The sequence below is a fragment of the Salmo salar genome, chromosome ssa17 (assembly GCF_905237065.1).
Source record: "Salmo salar chromosome ssa17, Ssal_v3.1, whole genome shotgun sequence".
In the NCBI taxonomy this organism is placed as follows: Eukaryota; Metazoa; Chordata; class Actinopteri; order Salmoniformes; family Salmonidae; genus Salmo; species Salmo salar.
The window spans coordinates 1,633,541-1,658,707 of record NC_059458.1 but is presented as its reverse complement, the minus strand read 5'-3'; the positions used below and the strand labels follow the sequence as shown (position 1 = coordinate 1,658,707).

General features: G+C 41.5%; 1 protein-coding gene and 1 pseudogene across 2 annotated transcripts; both read right to left on the bottom strand.

The window, feature by feature from the left end:
- LOC106561341 (E3 ubiquitin/ISG15 ligase TRIM25-like) overlaps positions 1-25,167 on the bottom strand; it is a 552,627-nt pseudogene that overhangs the window by 377,819 nt on the left and 149,641 nt on the right.
- Positions 7,837-22,608, bottom strand: LOC123728120 (uncharacterized). Of its 2 annotated transcripts, XM_045698711.1 has the most exons (3): positions 22,207-22,608; positions 11,094-11,172; positions 7,837-9,954 (listed from the first exon to the last, which is right to left on the bottom strand). In XM_045698711.1, exon 3 carries the CDS (start codon positions 8,840-8,842, stop codon positions 8,012-8,014), a length of 831 nt encoding a protein of 276 aa, XP_045554667.1. In that variant the 5' UTR covers positions 8,843-9,954; positions 11,094-11,172; positions 22,207-22,608; the 3' UTR covers positions 7,837-8,011. The 2 variants fall into 2 exon arrangements, with proteins under 2 accessions (XP_045554667.1, XP_045554668.1); XM_045698712.1 differs by lacking the exon at positions 11,094-11,172 and having other exon boundaries at positions 22,207-22,607.

The window sequence follows — 25,167 nt, the reverse complement described above, 5'->3', positions numbered from 1 at the left end:
AATGCTGCATCAAATGCACATGATCTTAGGGGCATTGGCAAACACAATGTACAGTAAGTCATTTAATTGATGTACCCCTAATTGCACCGCATACATCTGTTTGTCCTACAGCTATTGTAAGCAGTAATCATGAGCCTATAAACCAGAGTTACACTGTTAGCACTGAGACAGTGTGCAATAGTAGGAAGACCACTTTATGCAGCTCACCCTGCACTATCAGCTCCAACGTGAATAACATGAGTAAGTCTACCTCTGATAACTTTCCCAGTAAATAAAAGTGCTAAAAAAATAGCCCACATTAACATTTGTAGCCTAAGAAACAATTTCCATGAAGTCAATAACTTGCTTGTAACAGATGACATTCATATTCTGACTATCTCTGAAACTCACTTAGATAATACCATACAGTGGTAGCAATACATGGTTATAACATCTACCAAAAAGACAGGAATGCCAACGAGGGTGGTGTTGCGGTCTATATTCAGAACCACATTCCTGTAAACCTTAGAGATTATCTAATGTTAAATACTGTTGAAGTAATATGGCTACAGGTTAATCTGCCTCACCTAAAGCCCATTCTTGTGGGAAGCTGCTATAGACCACCAAGTGCTTACACTCAGTATCTGGATAATATGTGTGAAATGCTTGATAATGTATGTGATATCAACAGAGAAGTATATTTTCTGGGTGATTTAAATATTGACTGGCTATCATCAAGCTGCCCACTCAGGAAAAAACTTTAAACTGTAACCAGTGCCTGCAACCTGGTTCAGGTTATCAGTCAACCTACTAGGGTAGTTACAAACAGCACAGGAATTAAATCATCAACATGTATTGATCACATCTTTACTAATGCTGCAGATATTTTTTTAAAGCAGTATCCAAATCCATAGGATGTAGTGATCACAATATCGTAGCCATATCTAGGAAAACCAAAGTTCCAAAGGCTGGGCCTAATATGCTGTATAAGAGGTCATACAATAAGTTTTATATGTTGAAGATGTAAAGAATATTTGCTGGTCTGTGGTGTGTAATGAGGAGCAACGAGACGCTGCACATGACGCATTTATGAAACTACTTATTCCTGTTACTAATTAGCATGCACCCATTAAGAATATGACTATAAAAACTGTTAAATCCCCTTGGATTGATGAGGAATTTAAAAATTGTATGGTTGAGTGGGATGAGGCAAAAGGTATGGCAATTAAGTCTGGCAGCCCAATTTATTGGCACTGCAAATTAAGAAATCATGTGACTAAACTAAATAAAAATTAAAAATAAACTACACTATGAAACAATGAGAAAATATATAAAGAATGATAGTAAAAAGCTTCGGGGCACCTTAAATGAAATTTTGGGAGAAAAGCCAACTCGGCTCCTTCATTCATTGAATCAGATGGCTCATTCATCACAAAACCCACTGATATTGAAAACTACTTTAATGACTTTTTCATTGGCAAGATAAGTAAACTTAGGGATGACATGCCAGCAACAAACACTGACACTACACATCCAAGTATATTGGACCAAATTATGAAAGACAAGAATTGTACTTTTGAATTGTGTAAAGTCAGTGTGGAAGAGGTGAAAAATTATTGTTGTCTATCAACAATGACAAGCCATCGGGGTCTGTCTGTCTAAACTACTGGCACACAGCTTGGACACCCATGCATACCCCACAAGACATGCCACAAGAGTTCTCTTCACAGTCCCCAAGTCCAGAACAGACTATGGGAGGCACACAGTACTATATAGAGCCATGACTATGTAACAGTGTACGTTCCGTCCCTCTCTTCGCCCCAACCCGGGCTCGAACCAGGGACCCTTGCACACATCAACAACTGACACCCCACGAAGCATCGTTACCCATCGCGCCACAAAAGCCGCGGCCCTTGCAACGCAAGGGGAAACCCTACTTCAAGTCTCAGAGCGAGTGACGTCACTGATTGAAACGCTATTAGCGCGCACCACCGCTAACTAACTAGCCATTTCACATCGGTTACAACTACATGGAACTTTATTCCACTTCAAGTAACTCATGCCAGCAGTAAAATTTGATTTAAAAAACAGATTAAAAAACACCTCATGGAACAGCGGGGACTGTGAAGCTACACAAACATTGGCACACACACATGCATACACACACACACACACACACACACACACACACACACACACACACACACACACACACACACACACACACACACACACACACACACACACACACACACACACACACACACACACACACACACACACACACGCACACGATAACATACGCTCTATACATACACATGGATTTTGTATTGTAGATATGTGGTAGTGGTGGAGTAGGGGGCCTGAGGGCACACAGTGTTTTGTGAAATCTGTGAATGTATTGTAATGTTTTTAAAATTGTATAAACTGCCTTAATTTTGCTGGACCCCAGGAAGAGTATCTGCTAATGTGGATCCATAGTAAATGCAAATACAAATGTGTATGTGTGTCTGTGTGTGTGTCTCTTCACAGTCCCCGCTGTTCCACAAGGTGTAATTTCTATCCATTTAAAAAAAATCTGATTCTACTGCTTGCATCAGTTACCTGATGTGGAATAGAGTTCCATGTAGCCATGGCTCTAAGTAGTACTGTGTGCCTCCCATAGTCTGTTCTTGACTTGGGGATTGTGAAGAAAGCTTTGGAGGCATGTATTGTGGGGTACTGTATGCATGGGTGTCCGAGCTGTGTGCTAGTAGTTTAAACAGACAAATCTAGAGCCTGTAGTAACTGCCTTGTTGATAGTGTTGTTAAGGAGGCAGAGCAGCTCTTTATTATGGACAGACTTCTCCCCATCTTAGCTATTGTTGTATCAACATGTTTTGACCTTGACAGTTTACAATCCAGGGTTACTCCAAGCAGTTTAGTCACCTCAACTTGCTTAATTTCCACATGATTTATTACAAAATTTAGTTGAGCCTTGGGGTTTAGTGAATGATGTACCAAATACACCAAATACAATGCTTTTTCGTTTTTGAAATATTTAGGACTAACATATTCCTTGCCACACATTCTGAAACTAACTGCAGCTCTTTGTTTCAGTCACTGCAGTAGCTGATGTGTATAGTGTTAAGTCATCCGCATACATAGACACACTGGCTTCACTCAAGGCCAGTGGCATGTCATTAGTAAAAAAGACTTTAAAAAGTAAGGGGCCTAGACAGCTGCCCTGGGAAATTCCTGATTTTACCTGGATTATGTTGGAGAGGCTTTCATTAAAGAAATATCCAAATGATGGCATTTCATTGGCACTTGGATTGGAACTGTTGCTATGGTCAGATTACATGAAAATAGAGTTCTTTGACCACACACACCAGTGGTGGGTTTGGCTTTGAAAAACAGAAGCATATGCAGAAAAGTACCTCATACCTACAGTAAAATATGGTGGTGTACCTTTGATGTTATGGGGCTATTTTCCTCCACTGGTCCTAAGCCCTTGTTAATAAGGGCAACGGCATAATGAACTTTACCCAGTACCAGGACATTTTAGCCAAAAACCTGGTTGCCTCGGCCAGGAGGCTGACACTTGGCCGCAAGTGGATCTTCCAGCAAGACAATAACCCAAAGCACACATCAGAATTCACTAAGAAATGGTTAATTGACCACAAAATCAACATTTTGTAATGGCCACCTGTCTCCGCACTTAAAACCCCATTGAAAACCTGTGGTTTGAATTGAAGAGGACAGTCCATAAGCGCAGACAAAGGATATCAAGGATCTGGAATGATTCTGTATGGAGGAATGGTCTAAGATCCCTTCCAATGTGTTCTCCAATCTCATGAAACATTTTATAAAAAGGCTCAGTGTCGTTCTCTTCGCAACAGTAGGGTGCTGGAGTACTGAAAACAGGGGTACCAATAGTTTTGACCCCTATCTTTTTTAGATTGTTTTTTTATTACTTGTTAAACAAAATCTTTCTCTGAGCAATTGTATTAGTATAAAAAATCTATAATTTCCCCATTTGTTTTACAGTTGCTCAGTATTTGTCTAATTTATTTTATAACATATTTTTGCTCATCTTTATTTGTATTTATTTTACTAGGCAAGTCAGTTAAGAACACATTCTTATTTACAATGACGGCCTACACTGGCCAAACCCAGACGATGCTGGGCCAATTGTGCGCCGTCCTTTGGAAGTCCCAATCATGGCTGGTTGTGATTTTTACATTTACATTTTAGTCATTTAGCAGACGCTCTTATCCAGAGCGACTTACAGTAGTGAATGCATACATTTCAATTCATTTCATACCTTTTTTTTTTTTTTTTCTCGTACTGGCCCCCCGTGGGAATCGAACCCATTGCAAACACCATTGCAAACACCATGCTCTACCAACTGAGCCACAGCCTAGATTGAACCAGGGTGTCTGTAGTGACGCCTCTAGCACTGAGATGCAGTGCCTTAGAACGCTGCGCCACTTGGGAGCCAATAATGATGGACCCCACTGCGTCTCGTTTTTCCAACAAATATATTAACGTCATTGCTTCATCATGTTTTACTACAAAAGTTAAAGGGGTACTAACTGTTGCCAGGTGTAATTTTCAATACACTAACTTAGGTGGAGGATCCCTTGGAGAGGGGAGAATTACTTTTAATGAGTAACTTTTTAAAAACTTTTTATAATCAATTACAAAAGTACTTTTTAAATAGATTATAAGCGGAAGCAACATTTCTATTTTGTCTGTGTATGCACTGAACACTTACGACAGCTCATTTTATGATCAATTATCTACACTGACAATAGATTTAGCTGACATATGACTAATAATTGATGGCAATTTTTATGCAGTTTGGGAGCACAGACTTGACAGATCAGGGCAGACTGAGGGGAGAGACCAGCATCTTGCCCTTTTGGCATTGCGGAAATGGGAGTTCTGTGCTCAGCTCTTTTCCCGCCAGTTGCTAAAGTTCAGAGGCCTGCCTACCGTTCCACCATAAATGGAGCCCCATCTGTACAAAAGCCCACCATTCAATCCCATGGAATCAGTTTTTTCGTCAATATAGCCACGCAGCACTGAACATCCATTCCCTGTGCCGTTTCATGCTCGGGAATCGTGAGACAGAACAATATGTCCTCGTGAATAGCATCCCACGACATGTATAGCGGACCAAAGTCAATGTATGGGCATCTCAGCCCTCACATCTAACGTCCATTTGGACAGCATAAGCTGGGGAGTTTTGAGTCGTTCAGTCAGAGTTTCCTCTTGTTGCTAGCAGTAGCATAAATCATTTGTTTAACAGTGTTATCTGACAAAGGTATTGATGTGAGTCTCTGTGCCTCTGCCTCCCCACACATTGTTTTCACCATATCTCTATGTATGTGTGTCCAGTATGAAGGAAGTTAGAGATTTTTTCCCCAATGTTAACTAGCGTTAGCGCAATGCCTGGATGTCTATTGTATCTACTAAGCGAATCCTTTCGGTCAGTACTCAACACTGTTGACTAGAAGTTGAGGTCCCACGTTCGGTAGTGTTAACCTTGCAGTTCGCCTGAGAACAGTGAAGCAGGAAGACGGGGATCAAGTCATGCTGGGAAAGCTTAGAGAACGCAGTTTCCAATCAATGTGAAGTCTTTGCTGCCCTCCCAAGCAAAAAGGCAGTAACTGCTCATAGAGTGGAACTGAGAAAAATGGCTTCAAAGTTTTTAATTGTCCAGCCAAATGAATTCTAGGGAGATCATTGGAGATGTAATGATCTGTTGCCTTACTATGAGTAAATTTTTTATTCATGTTGACCCTGACCTCTGACATTACCTTTGACCCTTAAACGGCAGTTACTGTCTTCTTCCTTGGCATGATATGTTATAAATTGCAGGGTAATACCAAAACAAAGAGCAGTATCTGCAATTTCCATTTGTTAGTTTACTATACTTCTCATTTATGCTATTAATACAAGAGCAGTGTAATTACTGACAGTGTAAAAGAGTTGAAACTGCATCCTTTGTGTGTCTTCCACTAAGATACCAGTAGCATTTACATAGAGATGTAGGGTCTGCGTCAGTCACATTACATACTGTGTTTCACAAGTAGCCCATGTCTTGTTATAAGAATACATGTGAAAAGCAGCACTGCAATTATTTGAATTACATGAAATGATTACCTGTCTTGTAATATATACTGCTCAAAAAAATAAAGGGAACACTTAAACAACACATCCTAGATCTGAATGAAATAAATAATCTTATTAAATACTTTTTTCTTTACATAGTTGAATGTGCTGACAACAAAATCACACAAAAATAATCAATGGAAATCCAATTTATCAACCCATGGAGGTCTGGATTTGGAGTCACACTCAAAATTAAAGTGGAAAACCACACTACAGGCTGATCCAACTTTGATGTAATGTCCTTAAAACAAGTCAAAATGAGGCTCAGTAGTGTGTGTGGCCTCCACATGCCTGTATGACCTCCCTACATTGCCTGGGCATGCTCCTGATGAGGTGGCGGATGGTCTCCTGAGGGATCTCCTCCCAGACCTGGACTAAAACATCCGCCAACTCCTGGACAGTCTGTGGTGCAACGTGGCGTTGGTGGATGGTGCGAGACATGATGTCCCAGATGTGCTCAATTGGATTCAGGTCTGGGGAACGGGCGGGCCAGTCCATAGCATCAATGCCTTCCTCTTGCAGGAACTGCTGACACACTCCAGCCACATGAGGTCTAGCATTGTCTTGCATTAGGAGGAACCCAGGGCCAACCGCACCAGCACATGGTCTCACAAGGGGTCTGAGGATCTCATCTCGGTACCTAATGGCAGTCAGGCTACCTCTGGCGAGCACATGGAGGGCTGTGCGGCCCCCCAAAGAAATGCCACCCCACACCATGACTGACCCACCGCCAAACCGGTCATGCTGGAGGATGTTTGCGGCAGCAGAACGTTCTCCACGGCCTCTCCAGACTCTGTCACGTCTGTCACGTGCTCAGAGTTGAACCTGCTTTCATCTGTGAAGAACACAGGGCGCCAGTGGCGAATTTGCCAATCTTGGTGTTCTCTCGCAAATGCCAAACGACCTGCACGGTGTTGGGCTGTAAGCACAACCCCCACCTGTGGACGTCGGGCCCTCATACCACCCTCATGGAGACTGTTTCTGACCGTTTGAGCAGACACATGCACATTTGTGGCCTGCTGGAGGTCATTTTGCAGGGCTCTGGCAGTGCTTCTCCTGCTCCTCCTTGCACAAGGGCGGAGGTAGCGGTCCTGCTGCTGGGTTGTTGCCCTCCTACGGCCTCCTCCACGTCTCCTGATGTACTGGCCTGTCTCCTGGTAGCGCCTCCATGCTCTGGACACTACGCTGACAGACACAGCAAACCTTCTTTCAACAGCTCGCATTGATGTGCCATCCTGGATGAGCTGCACTACCTGAGCCACTTGTGTGGGTTGTAGACTCCGTCTCATGCTACCACTAGAGTGAAAGCACCGCCAGCATTCAAAAGTGACCAAAACATCAGCCAGGAAGCATAGGAACTGAGAAGTTGTCTGTGGTCCCCACCTGCAGAACCACTCCTTTATTGGGGGTGTCTTGCTAATTGCCTATAATTTCCACCTGTTGTCTATTCCATTTGCATAACAGCATGTGCAATTTATTGTCAATCAGTGTTGCTTCCTAAGTGGACAGTTTGATTTCACAGAAGTGTGATTGACTTGGAGTTACATTGTGTTGTTTAAGTGTTCCCTTTATTTTTTGAGCAGTGTATAATGATGGAACATGATAGAAGTATGACGTTGGGTAATATCAATTATAAAAAATGACCATGAGATTGCTAATAAAAACATTTTATTTGTATTTTTCAAATGACACTTTTGAAGGCATAAATAAATAACAGCTTTAAGAATACATTTTAAACATATTTACATGTTCATATTCATAAGAGGACGCAAATTACATTTAGCTACAATTGATAAAATGCTGAATAGTTACATTTCATTTTTAAGTAACATTTCATTTTTAAGTAAAACTTATTCAGTGCTCTTCCATATCACTCCTCATCCTCAGCAATGCTGTTCACAGCCAAGGCATTCCAGAACTGCCTTCGATTTGCAGGCATCAGAGGACACAGCTTGGTGATTATGTCCATCTTCTTGGACTCTTCTATCCCTCTATCCTGTGTACGTAGTGTCGAGGGTGTCTCTAGAGTGACTTTCTTCATGATAAAGTCAAGCTCTGTGAAGTCCTTTTCTTCATGGGAGACTTTGTAGAAGAGGCTCCTGGATCCACGCCTCAACTGGATCTCAGCCATCACTGGTGCTGCTGCCTTCTTCAGCTTGACGATGGAATGGCCAGCTTTCCATGCCAGGATGTTTTCCTTTTTCATTTCGACCACCTCCACCTTGCCTGCATTGGAAGTTGCAACCACATGGAGGAAATCCCCGAAGTCGTAAACCACACCTCCAGGTCGAGCTTTCATTTCCTGTTCCACGCCATGGTGGTAACTGTCTGCACTCATGAAGGTGTGTCCTAGCTCGAAGAACTTGAGGGTGATGTCCTCCATCAAAGTTGAGTCAGCATTGACAACACTCACCAGTGTTGTTAGGAGGCACCAGTTTTTGTTTTGAGAAGTGCAGTTATCCACCCAATACACTGCATTCTTGACATCTCTCTCCCTCTCCAGTGCTGTTACGTAAGATGAAGTAATCTCCTCTGCCTTCTGACCAGCTGTTCCTTCATGCCATACCACTGAGATTGTTTTCTTCTTCTTTTGAGACTTCTTTCCAATGGTGGCGAATGTCTCGTGATAAGCAACGATTCTTCTTGTGAACAATGCTGTTTTCACACCTGGCATGCGAGGGAGCATGGTGACTTTTTGCATATCACGTTCCTCACAGACCAGTCCTCAGGCCAATCTTTCTGTGCATCAGCCTGGTAATGGCTTCTACTCTGCCCTGCAGACTTTTTATGCTCCTCATATATCCTACATTGCATGCAGTCGGGGTTGGGGATGGTGAATTAAGGTGCTGCATGGCTGTTGTCTTGGCAGGCTTGGGTTTCAATGGCCTCATTCTCCCTGTGCTCCATCTTCAGATGATGACCCTGCACCAAACAGAGCTCGCACTCCTCCTCTCCAAGCTTCACAAAGCTGATGTTCCTTCCCTTTACCGCCTTGCAATACGTTTCGTAACCGCAGCTGGCATCTTTGTTCTTCTCCTTGTAGTCATTATGCATGAACCGAATATTAACGTCACTAGGGAGGTAGAGGGGCATGCTCTCGTCTGTAGTGGCTGATTTGGGGATGGAAGGACTCAATGTGTTGCAGGATTGGATTCATGTTCAATTTGCTCGTTGAAGCTTTCTTTCCCCTCCGATCCTTTGGTGGAATCAGTTTGGTGGTGATTGACTTGCCCATCATCGTGACAATAAGCCTGTCATTTTTGGGGTGGTAGCCCAATGTTGTCAGAAAAAACACTTTGCACACCTGTTGTGCAGAACTGCTCTGGTTTGGAAGATGGTACAGAAACGACCTGCTGCGTCGACTGTCAGCACCAACAGTGATATTTTTCTTAGATTGCTGTGCCACCATGTGAAAGATCCATGTCCTCTTCTCCTTATACTTCATCTCCCAATACTTTTCCCATATTACCTTTTGCCTACCCTCTGAAATATTCTGAGTACATTGCCTCTTGCATTTGGGACCACATGGCTTACCCATTGGTGGAATCTTGGATTGCTTGTTTGATAGGTTGTCTGGAGTTGTGTCCACGGGCTCAGCTGCCACTTGTGCTGGAACATCCAACTCTGAAGGTGGATGATAATCTTCATCATCATCATCATCATTGGCAATTCATTTCTCATCTGATAGACTGATGTCTAAGGAGTCAGAGACCACCCACTGGTTCTCTATTTCTTCAAATAGTGTTGACACTGTGACTTCAGTTAAAGGGGGTAGATCAGGAATCTTTGTTGGAATGTGGCCCTCAAACTCAACTGAAATAAACAGAGCAAATAATCAGGGACATGCATCCTAATGACTCTATTCTGTCATGGATGATAATAATTAATACTGACATTTTGTGGTGTGCAAACATATGATCATAATCCTTTTCAGTTATTCTATAATATAGGATATAATCAATGTTGATTTTATCTTGTGCAAACATTATCATAATAATTTTCACTGTCATAACTCAGTTATTTACAAATACAAATACAAGAAAATTGCATGGATGGACATTGACAGGACTAAAACCTAGTATTGATGTGGTTGTACTGTCCTAATACACCCTCACATGGCAACTTTGATCCGCATAGATACTAATCATCTAGACCACAGGGATTGGTGGAAGTCATGCAAAACAGTTTTTTCCACATTCATGTAATGATGGCACTGAGGCAGACACATTGAGCACACATTTGGCATGTCAAAGCTTGTTGTACTAATTACATATGCCAACAGCAAAGGTGATGGATACAATTTGGGATTTTAACTTTCCTGACCGGGACAGTCACGCAATACTGGAATATAAAGAAAACCAGAAACCCTGAACATGTGAGTAGATATATTATTAATGAGCTAGCAATGCTGTGTGTGTGCTCATCCGGAAAACGAGTGTGCGTGGCTTTTGACAGTTCAGTATGGGGTGCACGTCCAACTGACCGTCAGCTGGCTAGAGACCGTGTGTGTGGTGTAATGTTACGGATTCAAATAACCCATGGAATGTCACAATACAACTATAGGGCTTATATTAATTCTCGGTATAACAGATTGAAGCTAGTATAAACTGCTGATCGTCTCTTATGGGAGCATGTAGCACAAATATATTACTTCATGCTAATGCTAGCTAGGTAGGTTTTGGCGTTTTGGTAGGCGCGTCAGTTTTAGCTAGGTGGCTGTCACTGGCTAGAAATCGTGTGTATGGTGTACTGATTCAAAGAAACCATCAGATGAACTTTCAGAATATAATTCATTATATGGCTAATAGATTGAAGTTAGTATCAATTGTAGATCTCCTCATATGAGAGCAGGTAGCATTGTTAGTCTATGCACGCTAGCTAATTAGCTAGCTTAGCTTGCTAGCTAGCTAATTCATTTTGATCTCAGATCTACTTAGCTAGCTAGTTCTTACCAGTGTCTGGATGTCGGCGTTTCAGAGCAAGTTCAACCATCATTTTCTCCCGGGAATGCTGTGCCATGGTGTTGTATCCCTAGATTAGCAATGTATATGTGTGTAGCTGTCAGTCAGTGTCATACAGGTTCGATTGCATCACTATCAGAATAAAATTATATGAAACCATGGTAAAATGCAGTAACTGCAGCCAAGGGCTGGCTGAAACCAAGCTAAAAGGCAGTAAGTTCAGTTACTGCCATTTACCTCCCTTTCACAGTAACCTTTTGCAGTTACTGCTAATACGACCACCATTTTCTCCCAAAACAATACAATAGAGGCAGGACACTTGTCCACATGATTAAGCATGCATTTAAAACTTCTTTGGGCTATGTGGGACCCGCGGTACACACTATCAACAGCCAGTGAAATATCAGGGCGGCAAATTCAAAACAACAAAATCTCATAATTCAAATTTCTCAAACATACAACTATTTTACACCATTTTAAAGATACACTTCTCCTTAATCCAAACACATTGTCCAATTTCAAAAAGGCTTTACGGTGAAAGCATAAAGTTAGATTATGTTAGGACAGAGCCTAAACAAGAAAAACCACACAGCCATTTTCCAAGCAGGAGAGGCGTCACAAAAAACAGAAATACAGCTAAAATTAAGCACTAACCTTTGACAATCTTCATCAGATGACACTCCTAGGACTCAATGTTACACAACACATGTATGTTTTGTTCGATAAAGTTCATATTTATATCCAAAAACCCCCATTTTACATTGGCGCGTGATGTTCAGAAAATATTTTGCCTCCAAAACATCCGGTGAACGAGCACAACAATTTATAAAAATACTCATCATACACGTTGATAAAATATTAAACTGTTATTCAAAGAATTATAGATGAACATCCCCTTAATGCAACCGCTGTGACAGATTTCAAAAAAGCTTCACGGGGAAAGCACACTTTCCAATAATTTGAGTACAGCGCTCAGAAAACAACAGCAGGCAATACAGATACCCGCCATTTTGGAGTCATCTAAAATCATAAAAAGCATTATAAATATTCACTTACCTTTGATGATCTTCATCAGAATGCACTCTCAGGAATCCCAGGTCCACAATAAATGTTGTTTTGTTCGATAAAGTCCATCATTTATGTCCAAATACCTCCTTGTTGTTAGCGCGTTCAGTAAGCTACTCCAAATGTAGGAAGCGCGATGAAAATTTGACGACGAAAAGTCAAAAAAAGTTATATTTACGTTCGTAGAAACATGTTAAACGATGTATAGCATCAATCTTTAGGGCCTTTTTAACATAAATCTTCCATTATATTCCAACCGGACGATTCCAATGTCTTCAAAAACGTTATGGAACACAGCTACCTCTCACGTGAACGCTCGCCACTGAACTCATGTCATATTCTGAGTCACCAACTTCAAGGCCTTCTTGTTCGCTCTCTGTTCACTGCAAAAGCCTGAAATAAGGTTCTAAAGACTGTTGACATCTAGTGAAAGCCTTAGGAAGTACAAAATGAACCCTAAGTCACTGTGTGTTAGGCAATGACTTGAAAAGACTACAAGCATCAGATTTCCCACTTCCTAGTTGGATTTTTCTCAGATTTTTGCCTGCCATATGAGTTCTGTTATACTCACAGACATCATTCAAACAGTTTTAGAAACTTCAGAGTGTTTTCTATCCAAAGCTACTAATAATATGCATGGCCTACCTTCTGGGACAGAGTAGCAGGCAGTTTAATTTGGGCACGTCATTCATCCCGAATTTCCGAATACTGCCCCCATCACTAAAAAGTTAATGTAACAAAAATTACATTAACTCATTTTCGACCAAATGAGCAGTTACTGCCTTTTTGCTTGGGAGGGCAGTATGGGTATCTGCTAGCATAGACTTCCAATAATTTAGCTAACGCTAGTTAGCAATTACGCTGACGCTAGTTGGTAATTTCCTTCAAACTGCACGCTGAGACATAAAAATGGTATTCATGAGTTCATCTGACTGTGTGGAAGTAGATAAAGGGCTTAAATGCCAAAATCCCAAAGTACGCATTTAAGGAAAAAGCGAAAAGGAAACCCAGCTTCCCAGTGACGTGAGCCTACCAGACGAGCTAAATGCCTTCTAAGCTCGCTTCAAGGCTAGCAACACTGAACCATGTATGAGAGCCCCAGCTGTTCCAGACGACTGTGTGATCACACTCTCCATAGCCTATATGAGTGAGACCATTAAACAGGTTAACATTCACAAGGGCAATACTTATTACCAGGACGTTTACTCTGAGCATGTGCTGACCAGATGGCAAGTGTCTTCACTGACATTTTCAACCTCTCCTTGACCCAGTCTATAATACCTACACGTTTCAAGCAGACCACCATAGTAACCTGTCTAAATGACTATCGGGGCACTATCAGGGACTATCGGGTACTCACATCTGTAGCCATGAAAGGCAGGTCATGCCTCACATCAACACCATCATCCCAGACACCCTAGACCAACTCCAATTCACATACCGCCCCAACAGATCCACAGATGGATCTCTATTGCACTCCACACAGCCCTTTCCCACCTGGACAAAAGGAACACCTGTGAGAATACAGTTCATTGAACACAGCTCAGTGTTCAACACCATAGTGCCCTCCACGCTCATCACTAAGCTAAGGACCCTGGGACTGAACACCTCCCTCTTCAACTGGATCCTGGACTTCCTGACGGCTGTACCCAGGTAGGGAGAGTAGGTAACAACACATCTGCCATGCTGACCCGCAACACAGGGGGCCCTCAGGGATGCATGCTTAGTCCCCTCCTGTACTCCCTGTCGACCCACGACTGCGTGGCCGCGCACGACTCCAACGATGAGAAAGCCTATAGGGAGGATGTCAGAGACCTGGCAGTGTGGTGCCAGGACAAAAACCTCTCCCTCTAGACCCAAACTGTTATAGACCTATATCCATCCTGCCCTGCCTTTCTAAAGTCTTCGAAAGCCAAGTTAATAAACAGATCACTGACCAATCCGGTTTCCGAGCTGGTCACGGGTGCACCTCAGCCACGCTCAAGGTACTAAACGATATCATAACCACCATTGTTAAAAGACAGTACAGTGCATCCGTCTTCATCGACCTGGCCAAGGGTTTCGACTCTGTCAATCACCGTATCCTTATCGGCAGACTCAACAACCTTGGTTTCTGAAATGACTGCCTCGCCTGGTTCAACAACTACTTCTCAGACAGAGTTCAGTGTGTCAAATCGGAGGGCCTGTTGTCCGGACCTCTGGCAGTCTCTATGGGGGTACCACAGGGTTCAATTCTAGGGCCGACTCTTTTCTCTGTATATATCAACGATGTCGCTCTTGCTGCGGGTGATTCCCTGATCCACCTCTACTCAGACGACACCATTCTGTATACATCTGGGCCTTCTTTGGACACTGTGTTAACTTCTTACATCTAGACGTTCCGCTAGCGGAACACCGCTCCAATATCCAATGATAGGGCGTGGCGCAAATACAAACTCCTCGAAAATCCAAAAACTTCCATTTTTCAAACATATGACTATTTTACACCATTTTAAAGACAAGACTCTCCTTTATCTAACCAAACTGTCCGATTTCAAAAAGGCTTTACAATGAAAGCAAAACATTAGATTATGTCAGGAGAGTACCCAGCCAGAAATAATCAGACCCATTTTTCAAACTAGCATATAATGTCACAAAAACCAAAACCACAGCTAAATGCAGCACTAACCTTTGATGATCTTCATCAGATGACACTCCTAGGACATTATGTTATACAATACATGCATGTTTTGTTCAATCGAGTTCATATTTATATCAAAAACCAGCTTTTTACATTAGCATGTGACGTTCAGAACTAGCATTCCCACCGAACACTTCCGGTGAATTTACTAAATTACTTACGATAAACGTTCACAAAAAACATAACAATTATTTTAAGAATTATAGATACAGAACCCCTTTATGCAATCGCGGTGTCCTATTTTAAAATAGCTTTTCGGTGAAAGCACATTTTGCAATATTCTGAGTAGATAGCCCGGCCATCACAGGCTAGCTATTTTGACACACACCAAGTTTGGTACTCACCAAACTCAGATTTACTATAAGAAAAATTGGATTACCTTTGCTGTTCTTCGTCAGAATGCACTCCCAGGACTTCTACTTCAACAACAAATGTTGGTTTGGTTCTAAATAATCCATAGTTATATCCAAATAGCGGCGTTTTGTTTGTGCGTTCAAGACACTATCCGAAGGGTAACGAAGGGTGACGTGCCGGCGCGTATCGCGCCCGTTTCATTGTTCTCAGATCGACCACTATCCAAATGCGCTACTGTTTTTCAGCCAGAGACTGCAGAGTCATCATTCAACGTTCTGGCGCCTTCTGGGAGCCTATGGGAGCCTTAGAAAGTGTCACGTTACAGCAGAGATCCTCTGTTTTCAATAAAGAGGCTAAAGAAGGCCAAGAAATGGTCAGAGAGGGCACTTCCTGTTTGGAATCTTCTCAGGTTTTGGCCTGCCATATGAGTTCTGTTATACTCACAGACACCATTCAAACAGTTTTAGAAACTTTAGGGTGTTTTCTATCCAAATCAAACAATTATATGCATATTCTAGTTTCTGGGCAGGAGTAATAAACAGATTAAATCGGGTACGTTTTTTATCCAGCCGTGAAAATACTGCCCCCTATCCATAACAGGTTAACTAACCTCCAAACGAGCTTCAATGCCATACAACGCTCCTTCCGTGGCCTCCAACTGCTCTTAAACGCTAGTAAAACCAAATGCATGCTTTTCAACTGTTCGCTGCCCGCACCCGCCCGCCCGACTAGCATCACTACTCTGGACGGTTCTGACTTAGAATATGTGGACAACTACAAATACCTAGGTGTCTGGCTAGACTGTAAACTCTCCTTCCAGACTCATATTACACATCTCCAATCCAAAACTAAATCTAGAATCGGCTTCCTATTTCCCAACAAAGCCTCCTTCACTCACGCCGCCAAACATACCCTCGTAAAACTGACTATCCTACCGATCCTCGACTTCAGCGATGTCATTTACAAAATAGCTTCCAATACTCTACTCAGCAAATTGAATGCAGTCTATCACAGTGCCATCCGTTTTGTCACTAAAGCCCCTTATACCACCCACCACTGCGACCTGTATGCTCTAGTCGGCTGGCCCTCGCTACATATTCGTCGCCAGACCCACTGGCTCCAGGTCATCTATAAGTCTATGCTAGGTAAAGCTTCGCCTTATCTCAGCTCACTGGTCACGATAACAACACCCACCCGTAACACGCGCTCCAGCAGGTATATCTCACTGGTCTTCCCCAAAGCCAACACCTCCTTCGGCCGCCTTTCCTTCCAGCTCTCTGCTGCCAATGACTGGAACGAATTGCAAAAATCGCTAAAGCTGGAGACTTATATTTCCCTCACTAACTTTAAACATCAGCTAGCTGAGCAGCTAACAGATCACTGCAGCTGTACATAGTAGAAGTCGACCCGATTATGACTTTTCAACGCCGATACCGATTATTGGAGGACCAAAAAAGCCTGATACCGATTAATCGAACGATTATTCATTTATTTGTAATAATGACAATTACAACAATACTGAATGAACACTTATTTTAACTTAATATAATACATAAATACTATCAATTTAGCATCAAATAAATAATTAAACATGTTCAATTTGGTTTAAATAATGCAAAAACAAAGTGTTGGAGAAGAAAGTAAAAGTGCAATATGTGCCATGTAAAAAGCTTACGTTTAAGTTCCTTGCTCAGAACATGAGAACATATGAAAGCTGGTGGTTCCTTTTAACATGAGTCTTCAGTATTCCCAGGTAAGAAGTTTTAGGTTGTAGTTATTATAGGAATTATAGGACTATTTCTCTCTATACGATTTGTATTTCATATACCTTTGACTATTGGATGTTCTTATAGGCACTTTAGTATTGCCGGTGTAACAGTATAGCTTCCGTCCCTCTCCTCGCTCCTACCTGGGCTCAAACCAGGAACACATCGACAACAGCCACCCTCGAAGCAGCGTTACCCATGCAGAGCAAGGGGAACAACTACTCCAAGTCTCAGAGCGAGTGACGTTTGAAACGCTATTAGCGCGCACCCGCTAACTAGCTAGCCATTTCACATCGGTTACACCAGCCTAATCTTGGGAGTTGATAGGTTTGAAGTCATAAACAGCGCAATGCTTGAAGAATTGCGAAGGGCTGCTGGCAAAACGCACAAAAGTGCTGTTTGAATGAATGCTTACGAGCCTGCTGGTGCCTACCATCGCTCAGTTAGACTGCTCAATCAAATATCAAATCATAGACTTAATTATAATATAGCGGAACGATTTCATTAGTGTAATGTTACCTAGCTAGCTACATAGTTGTCTTTGCATCAATGATAAAGGTGTAGCTAAAGGTGTTGGTGAAGCTTTGAGAAACTAACTTTGAGAAACTAACAAGGTTAGCTAGCCAGCTGTATTCGTTCGTTCTCGCCGTAACACCACAACACCACAGCCACTGCTAGCTAGCCAACTTTACCAACTAGCAGTACTGTAGAAACTAAATACATTACAACGGAACGATTTGATTAGTGTAATGTTAGCTAGCAACATAGTTGTCTATGTATCAAAGATAAAATATAAAGGTAAACGTAGCCACTGCTAGCTAGCCAACTCTACCAGCTAGCAGTACTGTATCATTTTTAGTCAACAAGATTTTTGCAACGTAAGCTTAACTTTCTGAACTTTCGAGTTGTGTAGTCCACTTGTGTTGCTAGCAGGACTGACTTTGTGTTAGCTAGCCAACGTTTAATTACTTCTGCGTTATGAAAGGAACTAGACACGGACACAAATGATCCATTGGTAGTTTGTTATAACCAAGTATTGGTGCTAACCGTGTGTTATTGGATGCTAGCATGCTAGTTAGCTACGGCGTCATAGGACACGGTGCACTGGGTGGGTTTCACGGAAGAATACTGTACCAAGTTATCTAGCTGAATAAACTAAGTTTGAGCCTATTCCTGGAAACATTGAACCACTGTAGTTTACATCAATTATAATTTCTAAAGTGGAAGTTGGAAAAGTTATATTTGAGTGTTTCAGTGAATGGTTAGTGAGGTAGGCCCTGCTCTCTCGCTTCCCCAGTTGTTTAGTTAATTTTCATTCCAATCTCCTTTGCATTAGCGTAGCCTCTCCTGTAGCCTGTCAACTATGTGTCTGTCTATCCCTGTTCTCTCCTCTCTGCACAGGCCACACAAACGCTTCACACCGCATGGCCGCTGCGTTGGACTAGTTAACCGTAAGGTTGCAAGATTGAATCCCCAAGCTGACACGGTAAAAATCTGTCGTACTGCTGCTGAACAAGGCAGTTAGCCAACCGTTCCTAGGCCGTCATTGAAAATAAAAATGTGTTCTTAACTGACTTGCCTAGTTCAAAAATATTATATAAAAAAATAAAATAAAAAAATTGAAATCGCCAAAAATACCGATTACCGATTGTTATGAAAACTTGAACTCGGCCCTAATTAATCGGCCATTCCGATTAATCGGTCGACCTCTAGTACATAGCCCATCTGTAAATAGCCCACCCAATCTACCTACCTCATCCCTATATTGTTTTTATTTACTTTACTGCTCTTTGCACACCAGTATTTCTACTTGCACATCATCATCTGCTCATCTATCACTCCAGTGTTCATTTGCTAAACTGTAATTACTTTGCTACTACGGCCTATTTATTGCCTACCTCCTCATGCCATTTGCACACTCTGTATATAGACTCTCTTTTTCCTATTGTGTTATTGACTGTACGCTTTTTTATTCCATGTGTAACTCTGTGTTGTTGTTTGTGTCGCAGTGCTTTGCTTTATCTTGGCCAGGTCACAGTTGTAAATGAGAACTTCTTCTCAACTAGCCTACCTGGTTAAATAAAGGTGGGAAAAAAATACAAAATAAAAGTCAGCTAGACAAAGGTGCTTATCATAGACTACCGGAAATGGAGGGCAGAGCATGCCCCCATTCACATCAACGGGGCTGCAGTGGAGTGGGTCGAGAGCTCCTTTGTGTCCACATCACTAAGGACCTATCATGGTCCAAACACACCAACAGTCGTGAAGATTGCACGACAATGCCTCTTCCCCCCCAGGAGGCTAAAAAGATCCTCCATGGGCCCTCAGATCCTCAAAATGTTCCACAGCTGCACCATTGAGAGAATCATGACTGGCTGCATCACCGCTTGGTATGGCAACTGCTTGGCTGGCTCTATGCACACTCACTGGACTCTACCCACACACACACATATTGACACCACACCCACACATTGACACACTTTCACACTCTTCACATATGCTGCTGCTTCTGTGTTTATTATCTATCCTGATTGCCTAGTCACTTTTACCCCTACCTACATGTACATATTACCACAATTACCTCAACTACCTCACACCCCTACACATTGATTCGGTACCGGTGCTCCTTGTATATAGTCGTGTTATTGCTATTTTATTGTGTTACTATTTCCTTTTTTTTGTGAATTTTTCTCACTTTCTAACTCTGGATTGTTTGGAAAGGGCTCGTAAGTAAGTATATCACGGTAAAGTCTATACCTGTTGTATTCGGCGCATGTGACAAATACAATTTTATTTGATATCATACTAATTGGAGCTTCCTGCATATATGTTTACAATGTTACATCTACTACCGAGTCCAGGTTGCAACACTAGGGCGCCAACAGCTGGTCATTGGGAAAAATACAATCTAGGCACACTGTTAATTATACAAAGAGTAGGCTATCAATAAAGAGTTGTCTTGAATATAAAACAGGTAATACAGTGGATGTATCTGAGACTAGAGAGATGAATTACAGATTAATTTCCCTCTTTTAAACAAGTCTAATGCTCCACAATAACCAGGCTTCAATGTCTACTCTATACGGAAGGATATTTGGACATAGGGCTGTTACAATTTGTAATGCTGGTGTCATAAGGGTTAAGGTTTCTAAAAAACATAGTAATTTAGTAATGATTGTGTAGCCCATGCTATTTTTGACAGTCCCTAACTTCTTTACACTAATTGTATGGGTTGAGAGTTTGTTGATCTCTCTCTCTCTTTCCACCTTACTTTGTAGAGAGTGCCAACGAACTGTGAAGCAGAAAGAAACTTAGAAGAAAACTAGAAATATTGAAAGTTGATAACTGAACTTAAACGTAGAAAAAAAGTTGTAAAGTATATACACTGAGTATACAAAACATTAAGAACACCTGCTCTTTCCATGACATAGACTGACCAGGTGAATCCAGGTGAACGCTATGATCCCTTATTGATGTCACTTGTTAAATCAACTCAAATCAGTGTAGATGAAGGGGAGGAGACAGGTTAAAGAAGGATTTTTAAGCCTTGAGACAATTGAGACATGGATTGTGTATGTGTGCCATTCAGATGGTGAATGGGCAAGACAAAAACATTTAAGTGCCTTTGAACGGGTTATGGTAGTATGTGCCAGGCGCACCAGTTTGTGTCAAGAACTGCAGCACTGCTAGTTTTTTCAAGCTCAACAGTTTCCTGTGTGTATCAATAATGGTCCACCACCCAAAGGACATCCAGCCAACTTGACACAACTGTGGGAAGCATTGAAGTCAACATGTGCCAGCATCCCTGTGGAACGCTTTCGACACCTTGTAGAGTCCATGCCCTGATGAATTGAAGCTGCTTTGAGGGCAAAAAGGAGGGTGCAACTCAGTATTAGGAAGATGTTCGTAATATTTGGTATTCTTAGTGTATTTTCAACTACAGAAGAATCAAGTGCTCAGGTAATCAGTGTGCTAAACCAGAAGGGAATTGGGAAGTATTTTCCATTGATGTTTGTGAACAGAGAATCCTAACTGGTTTTGTACCTTTTGATTCTACGTCACCAGCACCATCTGCCATCTTCTACAATCTACTTTGCCATCTAAAAGAGGCTTGTCGTCAATAGCTTCCACAATCATCATCATCGTCACCTCTTCTCTCTAGAGAGAGACATTTGACTGGTATATCGTGGTAGGAACTGAACTGAGACAATTGAGGCCACTGACTTACATTTTTATTGGGTACCCAGTTTATTATTTTTGATTACCTTATTGGATAAAACTGTATTGTTATGAATGAATGGTAATTGCAGGTGTGATACTCTGGTGTTGTGTATTGATCTTGAACATAAAAAAAGAAAATGAAAAAACAAATGTTTTCAATTATAGATAAACTTCCATTTAAAATGCATACCCCTGCGTCCTTGCAGTATTCTTCCTTCAGTAGATATTCAATGTTATCCTTTGCCTTACTAGATAACATTGCTTTAGAAACCAGTCTCATTTCAAACCTAAATAGACTGTATGCACATCATACATAGTAACTCTAAAGTAGTTCCTAGTGTGTTACAATTGAATAGGAACCTACAACCCAATTTTTTTTTTTTTATTGTAATTCATTCAACTAACAAAACATATTTGCCATATTTGCATTTGCTTATTGTGACTGGAGATTACAATTTTTGGATGACATCTAAGAAATAGTAATAATAGCAGGCCGAGAGAATCCACACACACACTCCCTTCGGACTGTCTGCCCCGCAAGCCACGCCAGTCTGGGTATTCCGCTTTTGTTCTTGCGGAGCGGCTGAGGTTCCTTCCCTTCCATAATCAACAGATCGATATCTTTCATTTGCAAACGAAGGCATTTACTTCATTAATTTATGAGAACCCCTTAGGTTACAGAATAATATCCTTGCTCTATACATATGTGTTATACAATTGTTGATGCTCAGGCTACAGGCTTGCCTACACAAAGGAAATGTATCCCCATAGAACACGATGTCCATGTCATAGGGAGGGACGTAGCCTACATTACAGTGCGTACGTGAAGTAGGCAACTTTAACATGTGCGCTACAGGATATGCAAACAAACAAACCCATGTAAACAATGCGAATGTAGGCCATCTTACTTTGCTCAATCAACAGACACACATATCTTTAAAAAAAATCGACCCTAAATATCCTACCCATACAGTAAAGTTCACCGACTGTACACACACATCCATCGCACGCTACTCACCGTTCCTTCTCCTGATCGTGTTGCTTATAATAGAATGAGGTGGATATAGCATTGATCAACTGTATAGCCTATCTGCAATAAAACCCATAGTCTATATCATTGTTGATTTTTCAGTCTGTACTGACCAAACAGGCATTTTGGTGCAGTTGTGCGACGCGCCAGCGACCTATCCTGCGGGAGTCATTCCAGGAGCATGCATGCTCGCCCCCGTGTTGTTTTGACGAGATGCAAGCCACTGTACCAGACGCCGTGCGTCTTTTGCGTCTGTGAGCGTATACGCGTGTATTGGTGTCTGGTGTTGTAGGGTGGATGCGATAAACGTTCTCATTCAAGCACCGCAAGTTGTAGAAAAGGAAAAGAACGATCAGGATGCACAATTTCAATTAGGCCTATATGCTTATATTTAAAGGTCCAATGCAGCCGTTTTTTATCTCAATATCAAATCATTTCTGGGTAACAATAAAGTGCCTTACTGTGATTGTTTTCAATTAAAATGATTAGAAATAAACAAAAATAACTTAGCAAATACTATTTATCAAGCAAGAATTTCGCTATGACTGTCTGGGAGTGGTCTGAGAGAGGGACCTAATTGGAGGAGCCTAATGGAAAGGATATGTAACCTGAAAACTAGCTGTTCTTGGCAGAGAGAAGGGCAAAGTCTCTTTGTTATTGGTTTATTAACCTATTTGGCCCAAAACCCAACCCAGCCGATCAAGCTGAAATATCGGGTGGTCTTTTCAAACAGCTCTTACACTAAATATGCATTATCATAATTTTCATTGTGGAAATATATATAAAACACAGGAAAAATCTAGTTTTTGACTGTATTGCCCCTTCAATTTTAAGCACTCTTCTATAATTTATTGTTAAACTACACACTTTCTTACAGTGCGTTCGGAAAGTATTCAGACCCCTTAGATTTGTGTGTATTTGGTATATGTTGTGTAAATTGTTAGATATTAATTGTTTAATATTACTGCACTGTCGGAGCTAGACACACAAGCATTTCACTACACCCGCAATAACATCTGCTAATCACATGTATGTGAACAATAACATTTGATTTGATTGTTTCCACATTTTGTTACAATACAGCCTTATTCTAAAATGGATTAAATAAAAACTTTTCCTCAGCAATCTACACAAAATAGCCCAATATGACAAAGCGACAACAGGTTTTAGAAATTTTTGCAAATTTATAAAAAGTCAAAAACATAAATACCTTATTGATATAAGTATTCAGACCCTTTGCTATGAGACTTGAAATTGAACTCAGATGAATCCTGTTTCCATTGATCATCCTTGAGATGTTTTTACAACTTGATTGGATTCCACCTGTGGTAATTTCAATTGATTGGACATGATTTGGAAAGGCACACACCTGTCTATACAATGTCTCACAGTTGACAGTGCATGTCAGAGCAAAAACCAAGCCATAAGTTTGAAGGAATTGTCCGTATAGCTACGAGACAGGTTTGTGTCAAGGCACAGATCTGGGGAAGGGTTCCAAAACATTTCTTCAGCATTGAAGGTTCCAAAGAACACAGTGCCGTCCATCATTCTTAAATGGAAGAAGTTTGGAACCACCAAGACTCTTCCTAGAGCTGGCCGCCTGGCCAAACTGAGCAATCGAGGGAGAAGGGCCTTGGTCAGGGAGGTAACCAAGAACACGATGGTCACTCTGACAGAGCTTCAGAGTTCCTCTGTGGAGATGGGAGAATCTTCCAGAATGACACCCATCTCTGCAACACTCAACCAATCAGGCCTTTACGGTGGAGTGGCCAGATGGAAGGCACTCCTTAGTAAAAGGCACATGGCAGCCCAATTGGAGTTTGCCAAAAGGCCCCTAGAAGACTCTCAGACCATGAGAAAATTGATTCTCTGGTCTGTTGAAACCAAGATCGAACTATTTGGTCTGAATGCCAAGCATCACATCTGGAGGAAACCTGGCACCATCCCTACGGTGAAGCATGGTGGTGGCAGCATCATACTGTGGGGATGTTTTTCAGTGGCAGGGACTGGGAGACTAGTCAGAATCAAGGGAAAGACGAACTGAGCAAAGTACAGTGAGATACTTGATGAAAACCTGCTCTAGAGCGCTCACGACCTTAAACTGGGGCGAAGGTTCACCTTCTAACAGAACAACAACCCTAAGCACACAGCCAAGACAATTTAGTAGAGGCTTCGGGAGAAGTCTCTGAATGTCCTTGAGTGGCCCAGCCAGAGCCCGGACTTGAACCCGATCGAACAACTCTGAAGAGACCTTAAAATAGCTGTGCAGCAACTCTCCCCATCCAACCTGACAGATTCTGAGAGAATCTGCAGAGAAGAATGGAAGAAACTCCCCAAATACAGGAGTGCCAAGGATGTAGTGTCATACCCAAGAAGACTCAAGGTTGTAATCACTGACAAAGGTGCTTCAACATAGTACTGAGTAAAGAGTCTGAATACTTATGTAAATGTGATATTTAACATTTTTTTATTTCCATTTGCAAAAATGTATAAAAATCTGTTTTTGCTTTGTCATTATTGGGTAATGTGTGCAAATTGATGAAGGAAAAAACAATTTAATCCATTTTATAATAAGGCGAAAGTAACAAATGTTGAAAAAGTCAAGGGGTCTGAATACTTTCCAAATGCACTTCAATATTCGGAGAGCTGACTAGTTTGGAATTAGACTACGAACATAATTGTGTCTAGTTGCAATGTGTAACTTACACAGTTACAGGCAATAGTGTTAAGGGAGTGATTTTTTGAAAGATTAAAGTAAGTAAATGATCCAAAGAGAAAGTGGCGAACCGTGACTAAAATAAACTTATTTTGCACACAATAGGGCCATGGAATGGCTGTTTTATAGGCCTACTATTACTATTAGGATAATTAGCCTAGTATAAATTATAGTACTAGCCTAGGCTACTACTTTATTTCTACAGTGAGGGTACTTCGTAAATTTAAGTAAAA